The sequence below is a fragment of the Myxocyprinus asiaticus genome, chromosome 16 (genome assembly GCF_019703515.2).
Source record: "Myxocyprinus asiaticus isolate MX2 ecotype Aquarium Trade chromosome 16, UBuf_Myxa_2, whole genome shotgun sequence".
Classification (NCBI taxonomy): Eukaryota; Metazoa; Chordata; class Actinopteri; order Cypriniformes; family Catostomidae; genus Myxocyprinus; species Myxocyprinus asiaticus.
In genome coordinates this window covers 17,924,613-17,940,056 of record NC_059359.1, presented here as the reverse complement: position 1 = coordinate 17,940,056, position 15,444 = coordinate 17,924,613, and the positions used below count along the sequence as shown (strand labels likewise).

The window sequence follows — 15,444 nt, the reverse complement described above, 5'->3', positions numbered from 1 at the left end:
CACCTGGATGATGCGACGGCAGCCATAGTGCGCCAGTACGCTCACCACACACCAGCTTTTGGTGGAGAGGAGAGAGTCATAGTCATTATCTAATTGCAGTCTATTTTCTCAAATGGCTGGTCATGAATTTACATACTAGAGGAGAATAGGGTTGGCTGGCACAGAGTTATTACAGTATCTGGTAATTTTGTTATTAATTTCACAAAAGTGTAACATGTTCTGTTACAGCATTTGAATGATATCTGTGTAGGTGAAGACAACTTTTCATTCGATCAATGTCAAAACAATAACTACAAAATAATAACTCTGTGCCAGCCAATCCCTGTATTCTGTTATAGAATGAATAGAAATAACACAATATATTTCTATTATATATAATATATTCAGTAAATAGTAATGGGTAAATTACGTATAATAATAATAATAATTGTTTTCATTATTATTAGGCCTGTTACACACACACAAACACACACAGTTCAAACCAAGCCAATTATACAATTAATTCCTGTCATCAATGTGATTCAAATGTTTTACATTTATATAAGTAAAGATTTCTATATTTATGTGTCTACAAGTAAAAATGAATCACAATTATCTCAGTTACGTAATCATTACCCGAACTAATTAAAACAAATGTTGAGTTCTTGAGTTTAGTTGTCCAACTCAACGGAGTTGTCAATTGAGTTGTCCTGACTTATATAAAATATTATATAAAATATATAAAATATTGTTTGCTTGCGTCACTTCTTTCTTAAAACTATAGTGTTTTAACAATGTGCCCCAATATTTGGTGACAATGAATGCATTTGTTTTTCACTTAAGAACTTAAGCTTTCATTTGCACCTATTTTGGGTATCTTAAAGTGATACTTCACCCCAAAATTAAAATTGTCTCATCGTTTACTCACCGTCATGGCATCTTAGATGTGTTTGACTTTTTTTCTTCTGCAGAACACAAAGATTTTTAGAAGAATATTTCAGCTCTGTAGGCCCATACAATGCAAGTGAATGGTGGCCAGAACTTTGAAGGTCCAAAAAGCACATAAAGGCAGCATGAAATTAATCCATATGACTCCATTTATTTATTTATTTATTTTTTTTAAATCCCTAACTGATGGCAACGTGTCAAAATTGCTTAATGGCATGTGACAACTCAGTGTGACATGCTACAGTATAGGCCATCTAAAAATATTTTAATCAGCATTCTCTGTTTTATCATGCATGCAGTTTTGTTAATTATTATACAATAATATTAATTTAGAAACCAAATAAAAAATAGTGAAATATGTAAACACACACACACACGTTGGTGCAGCTATCATTATGAGGACTCTCCATAGACATAATGATTTTTATACTGTACAAACTATAGATTCTATCCCCTAAACCTAACCCTCACAAAAAAACTTTCTGCATTTTTACATTTTCAATAAAACATCATTTAGTTTGTTTTTTAAGTGATTTAAATTATGGGGACACTAGAAATGTCCTCATAAACCACATTTATAGCATAATACCCTTGTAATTACCAGTTTGTAACGTAAAAAAAAAATGTAAACCTCTTAAACCTACAGTTCGAGAATTCTGATTTTAGTCTCAAAGAAAAGAGAGCCATGTGGTATACTGACACAGGCCGGCTCACATTGTGTTGATGTCTCAGTTAGCAATTCAATATCACATTACTGCTGAAGCTTCTGGAATGAAGGAATTTTGAGGATAAACCTTGAATAAACCACAACTGTGTAAAGCACCCATGATTTGAATAAACCAGAAATTTCAATTACTCTCTCTGGCATACTCAACACAAAACACAAGGTAAATACATAAGACTGGATGAAACCCAAAACATTGCATAGAAATCAGAGCTAAAACTGGTTAGAAAATGAGCTTTGATATCCTACTAATATCACACACTTCTAGTTTCTGGTGCCCAGTGACAGAAGGGAAAATCTAATTAATCCAGCTGTAGAGAACAGTACTGCACTGCCACTTCAGACATATGGAATCACATTTTAAAGTGACTGAAGTGAATGCATGTTGTTGAGAATCCCAAAAACACAGCTGGGTCAAAAAGATAACAAGCATCTTTTGTAACCATGCTGGAAGTATGATAAGCAAAAACCCATCCCCACATGTCTGAATGTTTCACTTGAGGCAGACATGCACCTCTAAGTGGCAGACGGGTGCTCTTTCAACAAATTCAGCGGGTTCTTTCTAAAGGGAAATGCAGATCCTCCCGACCCCATTTCAGGTTTCTCTGTCAGTTCAGACAGAGAGAACACATCATATCATTAACTCAGATTAAATCACTTCTGATCTGTAAACACAATGTCCCTTAACCAGAGCCCTGCTTTAAAAAGACGCACACTCTTCACAAACGTTGCACATTCTTCTTGGTGTCCTTACACTTGGTGATGACTGATAATGGTCTAACAGCTTGATTTGAATGTCACAAAACACGGAGAGGGAGAAGAAGGCAGGAGGACAGGATTGTTTTAGACGTTGCCCTTTTCTTGATTCCACACCCACCTCTTCTTCACCAGTCAGCGACATGTTCTAAAACAGCAAGCCTTTGCACCCGTCACAGCGAATTGCAGCTGTGGACAGAGTAAAAATGGCATCCTGGGATTTGTGGCGACAGCGGAGGCTAATGGCCGACAATATCTAAAAATAAAATAAAAAACAAGATGCAAAGACCCCAAAACAATTCAGTGCCATATACTGCAATCAATTTAAAATCCACTCAAAGACAATGCTCAAAGGTTTTCTTCAACTATATGTATTTAAATTATCATCTTAAAGGACTCAGAGATTTATATTTGATTATGTTCACAAAATTCAAGCAAAAGAAAAGCTTGAAGAACCCTGCAGTCTTAGACACCACACAAACCGTTGGTGTTTCAATATCTGCTCGGCACACAGAATAAAAAGTAAAGAACAGGATACATTTTTTTATATGATGTACAAATATGTATATTGCTAATCAGTATGTGTATACACACACACACCATTCACCTTATACTGCAATATGATCTGTCATATTAACACTTAAAACACTTATTAACTTTTAAAGGCATGCACAAACAATCTCAGCCCTCATAAAATGTAGGCACTGATGTACAGTTGTTGAAAAGTCATGAAAATATTTGTTTTCAATTCAAATTTAATACTACAGAAAAACAGAAAAAAATAGGCATATATTGTTTACAAAGTCCAAGAATATTGCACCAACTCCTCAACCATTAGATTTAGATATTGTGAAATATGTTATTCAAGCAATAAATTCATAAAATCTAAGTTTATATAATTCTATGCCAACTACAGTCAATCCAATCCAATGTCTTGAGTCAATGACTTGATACATTCAAAAATGCTATGAAAGCTATGGTTGATACATGTGTCTTAATCTATAAAACCAAAGCAAAATGTGTAAACGAAGGGAAAAAAAGAAGAAGAATGAAACAATTTATTTTATGGTAACCAAGCAACCTTGTGAATGTAGTACTGTTTCTTTCTAAGAACATCACAATGTATTTGTGCACTTGTGCATGTATATGTGCGTAACTACATACAGCTGCATGTTGTGCTAAAGTTCCCTTTCATATTAGAGGTTCGAGATGAAAGATGCTTTTGACACAATGCTCATTTTTCCCATTTCTCCCTTATATAGTATCATTTACATATTTTTCCTACATTAAACTTTGGCAATTTTTCCAACATTTCCATTTAAAAAACAAGCCCAAAAATATATATGTCATGGTCAAATATAAGCAGTAAAATATAAATAACTTAAATTCAGGATATTATTTTACAGCAATAATAATCTCTCCCCTTGACCAATCCCAATTTAGATCGCCCTTGAGTAATGAATAAGCCAACAGATTTAGGGCTTAATGGCCAAGCTTATATTTAGCATTTGCAATATTTCTTACATTAAAATACAGTGATATAGGCATGCAGTAAGTGCTTGGTGTTGTCCAGGCTGATATTGCCTGTCGCCAGAATTCATCTGGATTATCACACATTCACGCAGCTGTCCGGCACTATAGCAGTTCTTCATAGAAAAGTAAATACGCTTGAGAGTTAAGCACCCGGAACTCTGGTACAGTCTGTACGTTGGTGTCACTAACATAGACCCACTGCCCTTGTGGGGCTGAACTGGCCTCTCTGGAACCTACAACACAAATGCACACAGAGATGCTGTTATTCAGAGGAACACAAATAGGTTTGGTGGACTATTATCATAAAAATATTCCACATCCTGATTGTGCTACTATTTCTCAATGAAACCTGCTAGCATTAAAGGCATAGTTCACCCAAAAATGAAAATACTGTCATAATTTATTCACCCTCATGTTGTTCCAAACCCATATTACTTTTTTCTACTTCCGTGGCACACAAAAGGAGATGTTAGGCAGTATGATTGCCTCAGTCACCATTCACTTTCTTTGCATCTTTTTTTCCATATAATGAAAGTGAATGGTGACTGAGGTAAGGAGTCATTCAGGCCGAATGCGTTCTAGTGCTTAACAAATCTAGATGCAGCACAACAAATATATTACATCGTGCAAGTGTCTAGAGGCACATTTTTAAAAGTTGACACAGCATCTATAAAATGTGTGCGGAAGACACTGAAAAAATAGCAAGACACTGTGCAATGGTCAAAGATGTCAATCTAGTGCATGTTTACAAATAAAACAACATGAGGGTGAGCAAATGATGACAATTTTTATTGTTGGGTGAACTATCGCTTTAAATATTATTTTTGACTGTTCATAGTGAAACCGATAAAAAAACAACAACAAATATGTAAGCAATATAAAGGAAAAAAAATAGAGAATGAAAAGATTGTGGAGACAAGAACTGAGACAAGGGGGGGCAAATGGATTTTCTGCCCTTGATGCAGTTCAAGTAGTTTTTCAGAGCTTGTGCAGACCTTATAACTGCATTATACCCTTGCAACAATGTAGCTTCAAATCTCCTCTGTGGCAGTTAACTACCAGTGAGCACAATCATTTCCACAGCTCTGTCTCCCTGGTCTTTTCACTTTTGGTTCCAAATGCTGCTGAAAGGTAGACTGTCTCCTTGAGTACAGAGTGGGAAAAAAAACACCTCTTTAGATGAAAACCGAACAAATCCTGCCTGGCCTTTACTGAACAAGCTACATCTTCAAGGCTGTGGTGAATGGGCTTCCAATGCAACATTTAGTTTTTAGGCCTTTTCGAACCAGCTGCAAAGAAAGCGTATTGACAAGCACACGGAAGATATAGTAGGTAGGTACCTGATTGGTTCCGACACTGCTCACGCTGGGGGGAGCGGACCTTCACGTAGGCTGCGTAGTGGCCCCCTCGCATTGATCCGCTATGTTCCACAATGCCATACAAGCTGTAAAGCACACGCTCTCCTGACCCGAGGTTCTGCCACACGGATGAATACAATAGCAATACCGCACACTTAGACATAGATGAATTGTGTGGATTCATAAATTGCTGGTCGTGACTGATATTTATAACTATGATCAGTACCTTGCAAGTGGCAGAACAGAAAGGTGCCAGGTCCAGAATAAGAGGAAAGTCCACATGTCTATTAACTTTCCTCAGATTCATGCCAGCCTGCAAAGACACAGATCAAGATCAGTAAGCGGATAGCCAGAAAGAAAATAAAGTGCATACAATTGTGCTCAAAAGTTTGCATACCCTGGCAGAAATTGTGAAATTTTGGCATTGATTTTGAAAATATGACTGATCATGCAAAAAATAGTTAAGGATAGTGATCATATGAAGCCATTTATTATCACATAGTTGTTTGGCTCCTTTTTAAATCATAATGATAACAGAAATCACCCAAATGGCTCTGATCAAAAGTTGACATACCCTTGAATGTTTGGCCTTGTTAGACACACACAGGTTTAAATGGCAATTAAAGGTTAATTTCCCACACCTGTGGCTTTTTAAATTGCAATTAGTGTCTGTGTATAAATAGTCAATGAGTTTGTTAGCTCTCATGTGGATGCATTGAGCAGGCTAGATACCGAGCCATGGGGAGCAGAAAAGAACTGTCAAAAGACCTGCTTAACAAGGTAATGGAACTTTATAAAGATGGAAAAGGATATAAAAAGATATCCAAAGCCTTGAAAATGCCAGTCAGTACTGTTCAATCACTTATTAAGAAGTGGAAAATTCGGGGATCTCTTGATACCAAGCCAAGGTCAGGTAGACCAAGAAAGATTTCAGCCACAACTGCCAGAAGAATCGTTCGGGATACAAAGAAAAACCCACAAGTAACCTCAGGAGAAATACAGGCTGCTCTGGAAAAAGATGGTGTGGTTGTTTCAAGGAGCACAATACGACGATACTTGAACAAAAATGAGCTGCATGGTCGAGTTGCCAGAAAGAAGCCTTTACTCCACCAATGCCACAAAAAAGCCCGGATACAATATGCCCGACAACACCTTGACACACCTCACAGCTTCTGGCACACTGTAATTTGGAGTGATGAGACCAAAATAGAGCTTTATGGTCACCATAAGCACTATGTTTGGAGAGGGGTCAACAAGGCCTATAGTGAAAAGAATACCATCTCCACTGTGAAGCATGGTGGTGGATCACTGATGTTTTGGGGGTGTGTGAGCTCTAAAGGCACAGGGAATCTTGTGAAAATTGATGGTAAGATGAATGCAGCATGTTATCAGAAAATACTGGCAGACAATTTGCATTCTTCTGCATGAAAGCTGCGCATGGGATGCTCTTGGACTTTCCAGCACAACAATGACCCTAAGCACAAGGCCAAGTTGACCCTCCTGTGGTTACAGCAGAAAAAGGTGAAGGTTCTGGAGTGGCCATCACAGTCTCCTGACCTTAATATCATCGAGCCACTCTGGGGAGATCTCAAACGTGCGGTTCATGCAAGACAACCAAAGACTCTGCATGACCTGGAGGCATTTTGCCAAGACGAATGGGCAGCTATACCACCTGCAAGAACTTGGGGCCTCATAGACAACTATTACAAAAGACTGCACGCTGTCATTGATGCTAAAGGGGGCAATACACAGTATTAAGAACTAAGGGTATGCAGACTTTTGAACAGGGGTCATTAAATTTTTTTCATTGCTGCCATGTCTTGTTTTATGATTGTGCCATTCTGTTATAACCTACAGTTGAATATGAATCCCATAAGAAATAAATGTGTTTTGCCTGCTCACTCATGTTTTCTTTAAAAATGGAACATATATTACCAATTCTCCAAGGGTATGCTTTTGAGCACAACTGTATATGAGCTTACTCACCATGATTATAAAATGTTCCTAGTATACTTTTACTCAGTTAATTGATTTCTAAAGACCACAATGACCTTTTTATCAAATTAAATTTCACCCTCTATATCTACTAGTCAAGATAGATGCTGCAGTTATGTTTCAGTGATAAACTGCCAGCAAAAGAAACAAAGTAAGTACTTATGTGACACATATAAAGACTGCAGCTACTCAGGTGGTATTTACTGCTGTATACTAAGGGTTCAAACCTGATGAAAGCGTTTAAGGTGGAGAGTGACCACTGGGGGAAGTGAAGAGATGAGCATCTGTTTCCGGGCGCTGGTGTATACTTTCTCAGCCTTCTTGTCTGAAAAACAGACACGAAACAAGTGATGTACAACATATTGTTCATTGAGAAATACACCACAGAAAATATGAGGAAACAATCAACTTGCTGAAAAACCAATAGGAGAAATTGCAATGCTTAACATGCCGACTGTGAGGAAGTCCTGCATCAACCATTCTGAGATGCTATTCTTCTCACCACAATTGTACAGAGCGGTTATCTGAGTTACTGTAGACTTTGTCAGTTCGAACCAGTCTGGCCATTCTCTGTTAACCTCTCTCATCAACTAGGCATTTCCATCCACAGAACTGCCACTTACTGGATGATTTTTTTGTTTTTGGCAACATTCTTAGTAAATTCTAGAGACTGTTGTGTGTTGTATATTAGGCAGGTGGTTTTAATAAGTCAGAAGTTTACATAAACTTAGGTTTAAGTCATTAAAACTCATTTTTGAACCACTCCACAGATTTCATATTAGCAAACTATAGTTTTGGCAAGTTGTTTACGACATCTACTTTGTGCATGGCACGAGTCATTTTTCCAACAATTGTTTACAGACAGATTGTTTCACTTTTAATTGACTATATCGCAATTCCAGTGGGTCAGATGTTTGCATACACTAAGTTAACTGTGCCTTTAAGCAGCTTGGAAAATTCCAGAAAATGATGTCAAGCCTTTAGGCAATGAGACAATTACCTTCTGATAGGCTAATTGGAGTCAATTGGAGGTGCACCTGTGGATGTACAGTACTGTGCAAAAGTTTTAGGCACTTAAGATGTTTCACAAAATCATTTGTCTTAAGATGGTTATTTATATCTTCAGCTTTAGTGTGTCAATAGGAAAAATACATTTTAGCATCCCAAACATTACTTTTGCAAATAGAAAAGATTATAATTACAGATTAGAAGATCAGAGTGCTCTGCAAGAGATGGCATTGCCCCCACAGAGCCCCCGATTGAACATCGAGTCAGTCTGGGATTACATGAAGAGACAGAAGCAATTGAGACAGCCTAAATAGATAGAAGAACTGTGGTGAGTCCAAGAGGCTTGGTACATCCTATCTGCCAACAACCAAGAAAAACTTTATCCAGGTGTACCTAGGAGAATTGGGGCTGTTTTAAAGACAAAGGTGGCCACACCAAATATTTATTTAGCTTTTTTATGTTTACTGGACTTTGTATGATGTTAATTGATAAATGAAAACTATTTAAGGCATTATTTTTTGAAGACATCCTCACTATGCAACATTTTTCACATGCGCCTAAAACATTTGCACAGTGCTGTGTTTTAAGGACTACCTTCAAACTCAGTGCCTCTTTGCTTGACATCATGGGAAAATTAAATGTAATCAGCCAAGACCTCAGAAAAAAAATTGTGGACCTCCACAAGTCTGGTTCATCCTTGGGAGCAATTTCCAAATGCCTGAAGGTACCACATTCATCTGTACAAACAATCGTACGCAAGTCTAAACACCATGGGACCATGCAGCCATCATACCGCTCAGGAAGTAAATGCATACTGTTTCCTAGAGATGAACGTAGTTTGGTGCGAAAAGTGCAGATCAATCCCAGAACAACAGCAAAGAACCTTGTGAAGATGCTGGAGGAAATAGGTAGTCAAGTATCTCTATCCACAGTAAAACTAGTCCTATATCGACATAACCTGAATGGCTGCTCAGCAAGGAAGAAGCCTCTGCTTCAAAACTACCATAAAAAAGCCAGACTACAGTTTGCAAGTGCACATGGGGACAAAGATCTTACTTTTTTGAGAAATATCCTCTGGTCTGATGGAACAAAAAAATTAACTGTTTGGCTATAATGACCATTGTTATGTTTGGAGGAAAAAGGGTGAGGATTGCAAGCCGAAGAACACCATCCCAACCGTGAAGCATGTGGGTGGCAGAATCATGTTTTGGGGGTGCTTTGCTGCAGGAGGGACTGGTGCACTTCACAAAATATATGGCATCATGAGGAAGGAAAATTATGTGGATATATTGAAGACCATCTCAAGACATCAGCCAGGATGTTAAAGCTCAGTTGTGGCAAAATGGCTTAAGGACAACAAAGTCAAGGTACTGGAGTTGCCATCACAAAGCCCTGACCTCAATCCGATAGAAAAATTGTGGGAAGAACTGAAAAAGCATGTGCGAGCAAGGAGGCCTACAAACCTGACTCCATTACACCAGTTCTGTCTGGAGGAATGGGCCAAACTTCCAGCAACTTATTGTGAGAAGCTTGTGGAAGGCTACCCAAAATATTTGACCCAAGTTAAACAATTTAAAGGCAATGCTGCCAAATACTAACAAAGTGTATGTAAACTTCTGACCTAATGGGAATGTGATGAAAGAAATAAAAGCTGAAATAAATAATTATCTCTACTATTATTCTGACATTCAAATTCTTAAAATATAGTAGTGATCCTAACTGACCTAAGACAAAGAATGTTTTCTACAATTGTCAGGAATTGTGAAAAACTTAAATGTATTTGGCTAAGGTGTATGTAAACTTCTGACTTCAACTGTGTGTGTGTATATATATATATATATATATATACACACACACACACACACACACACACACACACACACACACACACACACACACACACTGTGGAAAAAATTAAGAGACCACTGCAAAATAATCAGTTTCTCTGGATTTACTATTTATAGGTACTATGTGATTGAGTAAAATGAACATTTTTGTTTTATTCTATAAAGTACTGACAACATTTCTCCCAAATTCCAAATAAAATATTGTCATTTAGAGCATTTATTTGCAGAAAATGACAACTGGTCAAAATAACAAAAATGACAGTGTTTTCAGACTTTGAATAATGCAAAGAAAACAAGTTAATATAAATTTTTAAACAACACAATACTAATGTTTTAACTTAAGAAGAGTTCAGAAATCAATATTTGGTGAAATATCCCTGATTTTCCATCACAGCTTTCATGTACCTGACTGGATGCTTTTTGTTTTTGGCACCATTTGGTGTAAATTCTACAGACTGTTGTGCGTGAAAATCCCAGGAGATCAGTAGTTAAAAAAATGCTCAAACCAGCCCATCTGGCACCAACAATCATGCCGTGGTCCAAATCACTGAGATCGAATTTTTTCCCCATTCTGATGGTTGATGTGAACATTAACTGAAGCTCCTGACCCCTATCTGCATGATTTAATGCATTGCACTGCTGCCACACAATTGGCTGATTAGATAATCACATGGATGATTTTTGATGCCAGATGGGTTGGTTTGAGTATTTCTGTAACTGCTGGGATTTATAGACACAACAGTCTCTAGAATTTACTCCGAATGGTGCCAAAAACAAAAAACATCCAGTGAGCGGCAGTTCTGCGGATGGAAACGCCTTGTTGATGAGAGAGGTCAACAGAGAATGGCCAGAGTGATTTGAACTGACAATGTCTACGATAAATCAGATAACCGCTCTGTACAATTGTGGTGAGAAGAACAGCATCTCACAATGCTATTCTGAGATGCGGGTTGGCGCTGTTTTGGCTGCACGAGGGGGACCTACTCAATATTAGGCAGGTGGTTTTAATGTTGAAGCTGATCGGTGTATGCAAGTACAGATATTGTCCCCCAAAAAGTATACTGACCCTTAAGCCACACTTAAAAATGTTTGAATTGCACTGCTAGAGAAAATATCAAAACAAGCATAATCTGTAAACCACTGATGCTAGACCATTTCTCAGAAATAATTTAATTTCCCTTAGCCATTTTTGCCATTTTAAACAACTGGTCCCAAATCATTTTAAGGAATGTTCCGGGTTCAGTACAAGTTAAGCTCAATTGACAGCATTTGTAGCATAATGTTGATTACCACAAAAATTAATTTAGGCTTTTCCCTCCATTTCTTTAAAAAAGTGAAAATTCAAGGTTACAGTGAGGCACTTACAATGGAAGTCAATGGGGCCAATTTTTGGAGGGTTTAAAGGCGGAAATTTGAAGCTTATAATTTTATAAAAGCACTTACATTAACTTTTCTGTTAAAACTCATGTATTATCTGAGTTGTAAAGTTGTTTAAATCACCGATTTAACAGCTTTTTGGGGTTTTAAGTTGTAAAATTGCATATAACTTGACACAGAAAAGGTAAGTGATTTTATCACACTAAATCATGTTAACACACATATTGTTGTTACCGTCTCATGGCTTTACTTTTGAGTGAGTATTTTAACATTTATGGATTCGTACCATTCCCATTGTAAGTTCCTGACTGTAACAAGGATTTTTTTTTTTTTTTTCTTTTTTTTTTTTAAGAAAAAGGGACAAGTCAAAATAATTTTTGTGGTAATCAACATTATGCCACAGATGCTGTCGACATAGCTTAACTTGTATTGAACCCGGAATATTCCTTCAGTGAATGTATGAAGTCAGTTCCCCTCAAGTTCACACAAGTGTCCAAGCAGCTGGTAACATAGTTCATCATTTTAACTATGGACATGTTCAGCTAAAATTTGACAACCAGAAAGGGTCTAAATATTTTCCATCTTAATTTTAGACCGTATATGTTTAGTTTTCTAATATATTTTTAATTTTTTATCCCCTTTTCTCCCAATTTGGAATGCCCAATTCACACTACTTAGTAGGTCCTCGTGGTGGCACGGTTACTCACCTCAATCCGGGTGGCGGAGGACAAGTCTTAGTTGCAGTCAATCCACGCACCTTATCACGTGGCTTGTCGTGTATGACACCGCGGAGACTACGCATGTGGAGGCTCATGCTACTTTCTGCACTCCACGCACAACTTACCATGTGCCCCATTGAGAGTGAGAGCCACTAATTTTCCACTAACCAGTAATATAAATCTCAGGTGTCCCCAGAATGTGTCTGTGAAGTTTCAGCTCAAAATACCCCACGGATAATTTATTATACCATGTTGTAAACGCCTCTTTTTAGGTGGAATCAAAAACACGCTGTTTTCGTGTGTGTCTCTTTAAATGCAAATGAGCTGCTTCTCCCCGCCCCCTATTATTATACAGACAGTAAATGCAAAAATAACGACGTAGCTCTGGTCTCCGTGAATACAATCAGAGACAATGGTAACTTTAGCTGCATTCGCCATGGAATCAGCTAACAAGCACATTCGGAAAGGCGATTTGCAAACATTAACAAAATATAAAGTGCGATACTAAAGCTGGAACACGAACAGTTGGTACTGATCCATGCTTGAGAATCAAATATTTGGAAAATCCTGCTTTATATTTGTGGCAGCGGGGGCGTGGTCGAGCGCCCGTCCGGAGAGAGAGAAAGCGGTAAGGGTGCTTACACCAGAGCTAGATTATGTCTAACATCTGTCTCTAATTCCAGTGAGCTGGGGAGAGCGGCATATAAACAGCCACGCCACCGTCAGAAGCAGAGAGAGAACGACACGTCAGTCCAGTGTTGGCGTGTGTCCTGAATGTCAAAAAGCTGCATGTCTTTTAAGATGTTTATGTTTATGGAGAGTTTTTGTTATTGGTGAAGCTATCTGAGTGAACCCAGGAAAACACTATAGAGAGTGTACAGGCTGTGAAGAGGGCAGAAAATAAAAGCTTTACTTTGACGGTGTCTGAGCTTCCCGACTCGTCCTTTCCCGTGCAACCTTCACAATATTGATCCTCATTCACAAAGCAGTCTGGTGTAAAATGATTTGCACTAACATACATGAATTTTGGTATGTTTTGGGGCACATTTGCTTCAAAAACAAAACATGTCCACTGCATCTTCAGTGGCTCTGATGCTGGGAGTACACGAAGACTCTTTTGTTCAATTTTACAGCCTACAACAGAACACTTATGACGCTTACGAAGCTGAGACATTATTCTTCTCACCGTAGCTGCTCCAGCGCGGAAAAAAATGGCGGACTATGTGTAGATCACTCAGGGGGGATCTATGATAATAGGGTGGAGAACGTCACCAGTCGTGGGCGTGGCCTGCTCTAAAGTGATGTCACTTTAGAGCAGAAACGAAAACCGATCATTTTGAGACACTGTTTTTGATTAATAGAAATATAAGAAAGAGGTGTGGGTGGACTTTGTAGGGTGGTTGTGTACACACACTGCCGACTCACATTTATGTTCAAACACCATGTAAAAGTGAATTTTGCATAATAGGTCCCCTTTAAATCTAACAAACTTCTTTTTGTGAAATTTTCTCTTTGAACAGTGTGCTGCTTATGCCATTTTTCTTTAAAGTAAATGCCATTAGGCTCTATACTTTATCTAGTGTAATGACATTCATACATTTTGAAGTGTGTCTAAGGTGTCCAAATACTTCGGGGGCCACTCTATGCGCATGTTATTATAAACAAAGCTCTAACCTGCACCACTGCTCCTCTTAATCTGTCTCTGCTTCCTCTCAGTGCAATTCTCACAAAGGAGTTTATTGTTGCCCATGAGCAGCTCAACAGAGGTGAACTGGTGAAGGCAGGACTGCACAGAGCACTCTTTAGAGCTGGGCGTGTAGCTGTGACAAAGAGCCTGGAAGGCCCCTTGGTGGTGCTGCCGATCTCTCTCCCTTTCCCGGGTCTCAGTCTGTTCATCTGGGCTGTGGCTGATGGGCAAAGTGTCAGTGGAAGTGTGAACCAGGCCCAGCTTCGACACAGCACTGACAAGATGCTCTACAGCGCTGCCCTGTAGAGGTCGAAGGGAGGGCAAGGGAGTGGGACTTGAGCTTGGGTTCAGGTTAGGCTTAGGATGGTGTGCTGTTGTGAGTGTAGCCGTGGCGGTTAAGACATCATCTGAGGTGTTATTGTGACTGGATGGGACAGATGGTACTCGAGGAGACCATTCACTCTCAGAGGCCTCGCTGTCTGCATCATTACTGCTGTCTTGCATGTTAGAATCCTTCTCGCTGTAGTCTGATTGGCTGCCCATTGTATCAGCCCGGTAACTGGTCAGGCCACGTCCAGCAACACAGAGCTCCTCCTCTTGTCGGCTAAAGACAGAGTCTGCTCCCCGGTCATCATGGGAAGTGGACGAATGATGACCTTGCATCTTCTGACCATGCACATATACATAAAAACACACATAAAGTCATTTTAAACACTATTCTCAAGCCCTTCAACCTCCAATGAACTCTTAATCAAATAGTATGTTGTCATCTTCTATGTAATGTAAGACTAATAATATTATAGTTTTCCATTTGGCTGCACATTAATGCCTTTCTACCTCAAAATTCTGCCAAAAAAAGGAGCATTTTTTAGGTTTTGAACATGGCCCATGTACAAGAACTACATTTTTATCTTCTCTATAATAATGGTTCCACATACCTGTCCACTCAGTCTCCTGTTTTTATTGACCTGTGAGTGGGCAGCTGATGAGTCTTCGCTGTGGGGGACAAGAGTATCTTGCTCCCGCCCACTCTTCCCTAGTCTACCAGGGTTTGTGGGCTTAGAGATCTTGGCAAAAAAAAAAAAAAAAAAAAACATACTTTCAAAACACATGACTAATCCTGAGAAAGCTGTGAACATTATGATTTATGCAAAGTCATAGATGTTTTAACGTGTTACTGCGCAAGTTGTGGGACAGTAAATTAAAACTGGCCTCACCCTTTCCTCTATGATGGGAAGGGAGATGTCAATGAAGGCTTCCTTCACTGCAGAGATCTGAAAGTGCAGCAGACATGTTAGATTGTGAAATCCAGAGTGGTATCCAACACTGTTGGACTTAAAATATTATGTTTATTATAATTGCATTTAAATGAATTAGTCTATAAATATTTGAATATATTAATTATTATTTGTATTATAATAGCATTTTAATAATATATAGCTGTCTCATAAAAATTCAAACAATTCACAAATGTAAACAAAAGTTTACATAGTTGTGAACATAATCAAGGTTT

At 38.4% G+C, this 15,444-nt stretch overlaps 1 protein-coding gene across 3 annotated transcripts in view; it reads right to left on the bottom strand.

Moving 5' to 3' along the window:
• Positions 1–1,318: 1,318 nt before the first annotated feature.
• Positions 1,319–15,444, bottom strand: part of LOC127453917 (ubiquitin carboxyl-terminal hydrolase 45-like) — a 79,906-nt gene continuing 65,780 nt past the window's right edge. For all 3 annotated transcript variants that reach the window (XM_051720693.1, XM_051720692.1, XM_051720694.1), the window contains exons 12-18: positions 15,149–15,205; positions 14,870–14,998; positions 13,919–14,597; positions 7,521–7,618; positions 5,525–5,611; positions 5,281–5,416; positions 1,319–4,173 (exon numbers count right to left, since the gene is read on the bottom strand). In XM_051720693.1, the coding sequence (XP_051576653.1) occupies positions 4,043–4,173; positions 5,281–5,416; positions 5,525–5,611; positions 7,521–7,618; positions 13,919–14,597; positions 14,870–14,998; positions 15,149–15,205 (1,317 nt within the window). In that variant the 3' untranslated portion in view covers positions 1,319–4,042. The remainder of the gene's footprint in view (positions 4,174–5,280; positions 5,417–5,524; positions 5,612–7,520; positions 7,619–13,918; positions 14,598–14,869; positions 14,999–15,148; positions 15,206–15,444) is intronic.